The sequence below is a fragment of the Lolium perenne genome, chromosome 3 (assembly GCF_019359855.2).
Source record: "Lolium perenne isolate Kyuss_39 chromosome 3, Kyuss_2.0, whole genome shotgun sequence".
NCBI lineage: Eukaryota > Viridiplantae > Streptophyta > Magnoliopsida > Poales > Poaceae > Lolium > Lolium perenne.
In genome coordinates, this window is record NC_067246.2 from 313,817,717 (window position 1) to 313,823,317 (window position 5,601).

At 45.7% G+C, this 5,601-nt stretch overlaps 1 protein-coding gene across 1 annotated transcript; it reads right to left on the reverse strand.

Moving 5' to 3' along the window:
* Positions 1-1,782: 1,782 nt before the first annotated feature.
* Positions 1,783-2,730, reverse strand: LOC139838251 (uncharacterized). The gene is made up of 3 exons (XM_071827637.1): positions 2,529-2,730; positions 2,166-2,429; positions 1,783-2,087 (listed from the first exon to the last, which is right to left on the reverse strand). Exons 1-3 carry the CDS (start codon positions 2,596-2,598, stop codon positions 1,783-1,785), a joined length of 639 nt encoding a protein of 212 aa, XP_071683738.1. The 5' UTR covers positions 2,599-2,730.
* Between the last annotated feature and the right edge of the window lie 2,871 nt (positions 2,731-5,601).

Here is a 5,601-nt window from a genome sequence, read left to right on the forward strand (position 1 = left end):
GTTCTACGCCTAGAGTCGAAATATAGTCCTTGTAAAACTTCAATGTACTGGAACGCCCGCGAGTTTTCAGACGCACTCTTTTCCTTTTTCGGGGCACCGAGTGGGGCCGGAGAAGGTTTTTAATGAGGCGGGCTCGCGGTGCTGCAATATAATAAAGATAGTGACAATATAACTTTTCTTCTTTATCGACATGACCAAAATCTTTGCTCCGACGAATTTCAATATAGTTCATCGACAAAAGAAAAACCTTGCCTTGGTATTCAAATACCTCGTGAGTCAATAAAAATACAAAATAGTACTCAGTAAAAAGCTCGGGGGCTCATATTCACCTTAAATATATATATGCCTTGGTTTAAAACCTCGCAAATATACAAATATAGTAAAGAGTCACCGAAACACTCGGGGGCTAGACAAACAGAGAAATATAATGATTGCTTTACAATATAGTCATGGATTACAAAGAAGAAATATCTACAAGAAGAAAATAACTAGTCTTGATTCAGTATGTCATCAAGAGTAACCCTGTTTTCCTCAGGAGCAGCACCAAGAAAATCGGCATAATGGCCATCGGCAAAAAAGTCGGCATCCATCCGAAGCAGGTCCCCAATCATTTCTTCGGCTATGGGCGTAACCTTCGTGTTAATCCTATCAACACCAACTCTCCGACGTTTTACCTTTTGGTGAACCTTCTCGACAACCTGGGTAAGGTCAAGTTTCGAGTGGCAGATCTGGAGCATGATAAGAGCAAATGCGCGCCAGCTACTAGTTGAGCTTTGACAAAATCATGGATACTGCGAGCATCCTTAAACCTTTCCATCAATTCAGGAAGAGTTTTTGGTTGGACGTTCCGAGGAAACATGGAGTTGTAAACCATGGACAAGGTCTTGGTACAGAAGTCAAGGAAATCGCGAGTTTGAGAGGTGCGATCTTGAAATCTGACAATTTGGCGGGTCCTCTCCGGGGTAGCCCAAAACAAAGAACCATGATCCAGGGAAAGATTAACAAGGAGGTTTGTCCTAGCACTTACTCTCTCTTCCTCGGCAGCAGCATCAGTAAAGGCACCTATCAAAACAAAGAAGTGGAAACCTTTAAGAGACAATAGCATGAAGATGAAAGATATCAGAGGATGAAACAGGCATACCCGACATATCTGCACTGGCTTCATTCATTAATTCGAGCATGAAATTTTCTCGAGTAGTCGCCTTTTCAGCCTCGGAAGCAGCAAATTCCTTGGCAGCCACGGCCTCGCGAGCTTGCTGGAGAGCAACTTTTTCGGCTTCAGATGACTTGCGAGATTGTTCCATCATCACAAGTGTTTGCTTCTTTGCATACTGAAGCTGTTGTCGAAGTTCGTCCAGTTCTTGCGACAAGGTATCGTCGACAGGTGCAGTATCAGCAAAAGCTCTCCTCGCGTGAGAAGAAGAAGGCGACACATTGGAAGGAGCGGAAGTTGGAGTATAGTTATCAAATATCAACTGAAATATAAACAGGATAAAATCAAACGACAAGCAAAGATAGAATTTTTCATTAATCTCTTGGAATAATTACAAGGACATTACAGTGGAGCTAAGGAAATACGTGTCGCTAAACGACTACTTTGGCGACAACAGCAAAAGAAACAAAGAAAAACAGAGGCATGCAACTAGACCTCCGGCCTTGACGAGCTAGGAGTCGACGCTGGCTTAATCCCGAGATAGGCCAAGATCTTCTTCGTGTTGGGCTTGGCTGCCTTGATCAGCGACTTCCACCTTGATTGTTCTATTTGCTCGGTGTCGCCAACTTTCATCCAGTCGATAGTCTGTCGACTGTCGACAACAAGGCGACAGTGTTTTCAACGGCAACCTTCATATTCTCTTGGCGCATCTTCAGTCCAAGGTCTTCCGGTGTATTGAACATCTTGGCAAGGTTGAGGAAAGTCGCAGGCTCCTCCTTCTTCGGGAAGAAGTAGGGGAACAATGCCGACAATACTGCGTTAGCGTTCGATACACCTTCACGAATCTCGGACCCATGAAGCTCCAGATAGGAAAGTGCGTCAAGGACCGGATCATCGACAGGATTCGTCAGGTCAAAATCCTGGTTTGTTTGGACTGTCAAGGAAACAAAGTATTAGTGAAAAGACAAGAAACAAAGATTCTCCTAAAAATAGAAGGGAGCAGTAAAATTACCGAAAGTACGGCGACTCTGAGTCTTCAGGCGCTTGAGGATTCCTTCTTCACGAGAAGCTTGCGCAGCTTTGTGCTCATCTAAAGCAGCTGTAGCATCCTTAAGCTTTTTCTGCAGTTCCTCGACACCAGCAGCTTTCGCCTTGGCTTCATCAGCTTCGGTCTTGGCTTTGCTAGCAGCGAGGTCCGCTTTCTTGCGAGCCGCCTCACTTTGCTCAAGTTTTCGAGAAAGTGCGTCGGCGCGTTCGTTAGCCTCTGCAAGTTTCTCTGTCGAGATATGAAAAAAAGAGAGGAGAAAGATCAAAAATCGCGACAAGCACCAAGAGTAAAAAATCAAGGAAAAACAGCAAGTACAAAAGTCGTTACCTTCGGCTCTATTAGCATATTCACGGTACCCAATAAATTGGGAACCGATGCGGAGAAGATCCTTGATCATAGGCTGTTCAACGTGAACACAGAAAGAAAAACATCGGCATGAAAAAGAGAAAAGGTGTGAAAAAACAAAATAAGGAAAATATAGATGTCGACAAGCTTACATCATCTAGGAGCAGAGTCGACGAACTGCCCAACTGAGGGGCAGGTTCAATAATCTTTTCAACCCTTGCCCTTTTTGGTGAAGGAGCAAGGGGGCTTGGTGGCGGAGTAGTGGTGACGACGTTTCGTTGAGGAGGCGAGGTTTCTTCTCCTTCAACTAGCGTGTCTGAGGCAAGTACAGTACGCGACGTGCTTGTCCGAGGAGCCACGTCAGTAGTTGGAACTTCTTCCTCGTCATCGCTAATAATCAAAAAATCGGCAGCATAAAAAGCAAGACAAGCTAAATATTTCGAGTACAAAAATAGAGAGACATAAAGACGACTTACGAGCTGATGAGGGATTCAGCATAAAGATCGTAAGTTGCCTTCGGATGAGAAGGAACAACTTCTTCAGCCTTAGAGGTGCCAGAATCTTCAACATCAGTCCTTTTCCTTTTGTTCTTGGGAGAAACAGGGAGGAAGGGATTGCGTCGATTCAACGGCTTCGAGACTCAACTTCTTTTTCATGAGAAGCCGCAGATTTGTGAGAACCCGCGACTTCACTTTCACGAATAGAAGAACCTTGAGTATCTTCGGCAACGATGGCCTGTTCTTCGACTTCTCCACCCTCTGGAAGAGGAGGAAGGGAAGTCATGGTAGGATGGTTACGTAAAAAATAGTGACCGGAAGGAAAATTAAAAGAGATGACAATATAATGAGGTGCAGAGAAAGTGCAAAATAAGGTAAAAACTCGGCAAGACAAAATACCTCGGGGAGTGGATTAGCGGCGCTGTACGGTTCCACGCGACAAGAGGAAGGAATTGGGTCTTTACCCAGACGAGAAAGTCTTCGAATCAACTTCTCCAAGTCCTTGGTGGAAAGATCACCGGAGATTCTGTTGGCGTCATTTTTACCAGAATATGTCCAAAGGGGATTTTTGCGAGCCTGAAGAGGCTGCACTCTAATCCTAAGGAAATAGGCAGTGATTTGAACACCCGTAAAGCTCTTTGCCTCGAGTGTTTTGAAGTCGGCGAATACGAGACATGAGCGCCTCTGTCGCCTTTTTCTCTTCCTCGGAAGCTTCGGCATCCCAGGAGCGGCGGCGCTGAATTTTGGCACTTCCGTCGAAAGGAACTATGTTGTGCTCAACGGAGTTGGCGCTTTCTTCGTGAATGTAGAGCCACTTTTTGCGCCATCCTTGGACAGAATCAGGAAATTTGACGTCGAAATAGTCGACATCAGTGCGAACACAGATAACAACGCCACCTATGTTATAAGTGACGTTGTGGGAGCCATTGCGGCGGAGGCAGAAGATGCGTTTCCACAGAGCCCAATTGGGAGGGATTCCGAGGAAGCATTCGCAAAGTGTGATGAAAATAGAAATGTGAAGGATGGAATTGGGAGTCAATTGGTGCAATTGAATCCCATAAACAAAAAGAAGACCGCGGAGGAAATCGTGGATTGGGGTCGAGAGGCCGCGGATGAGATGATCAACAAAACTAACCCGATACTCCATTGGAGGCTTGGGGTAGCTTTCTTCGCTAGGGAAGCGGATGGCGTCCTCCTTCTTCATGAGGCCAAGCCTCTTCAGCATGTTGGTGTCTTGGTTGGAGATTTTGGATCTCTCCCACTCAAGATCCTCGGCGGCCATCTTGGATTCCGGAGTGCTGTGGCGAGTCAGACGCGCGCGCGGTGGCATCAATGGCAATGACAGAGCAATGTGTGTGAGTGCGGAAAATCAGAGAAAGATTGGGCGCAGGAGAAGTTTTGCAAAGAGGAACAGGTGAGCGGCGCAAGCGAGGGGATGAACGGAGGTTGAAGAAAGGTTTATATAAGGATCGGGTGAAGCAGTGTGCCGTTGGATGAAGAAATCGTATGGTGAGAATAGATCTTCTAGATACAAGGGTAAAAAGGTATTTTTACTGAGATAGGCGTTACTGTACGTGCGCCAGAAAAAGCGGAGGACGTGTGTCCCCCACTTGCACGACGTGTCAACGTGGTGGAAGCAATGGACCCACAGGGCAGAAAAATCACGACTATTCGAGAAGGATGAAGTAAATTTGGTTAAGGGAAGCATGTCGATAAGAAAAGTTAAAGAAGATTGGCGACAGGAAGAATTATTCAATACTTCGGGAGCCTTTGATCAAAAACAAGTTTTTCCCCAAATGCTCGGGGGCTACTTCGACAAAAAGTAAAAATTCGACTATGACAATATAGAAATTGCGGAGCCTACAACCAAGTACAAGTTCTTGGCTGTAGCCTCGGGGGCTACTCCCATCGGGAGCGCTGTTCGCGCACCCGAGGGATAAAAAAAGAAGAAAAAGATCATATTGAGAAATAATGACAATATAGCGACAAGGTGGACTAAAATGTTGAGCCTACAACCAAGCACAAGTTCTTGCACGTAGCCTCGGGGGCTACTCCCATCGGGAACGCTGTTCGCGTGCCCGATGAAATTAACAAAGCAAAAATAGAAAAGCAAGAGAGTATAGTTCGAGTTGTAGTTAACTCTACATATACTCCCATCGGGAGAGCAGTATAAGTCCTATTTGACTCGATAAAAGGTGCCAGTCCAACAGCCGGAAAAGCACTGGACAATATCTTCTCAGAACGCCGAGGTTGCGATCAATTTACGAATGCCGCAAATTTGCGAAGGTAAGACCCCATATCCGTTCTCTTTGGGCGTGGCATCGCCGAAGATCGCGCTCTGCTACTTTTATCCGTATCAACAGATACGAAGAAAAATCCTAACGGACGCGTTAGGTACCCGATAAATTTGACTGGACTCGACAGAATGGTAAGACCTTAAGCGGCACTCGTCGAAGTTAACACCAGTATCCCGAGATCATGTCCAGGGACGTGATTTTGAAGTAGGTTTTTGCGGATTGCCACTAGAGCAGTTAACTAGTACCTGATCCGTCAGATGA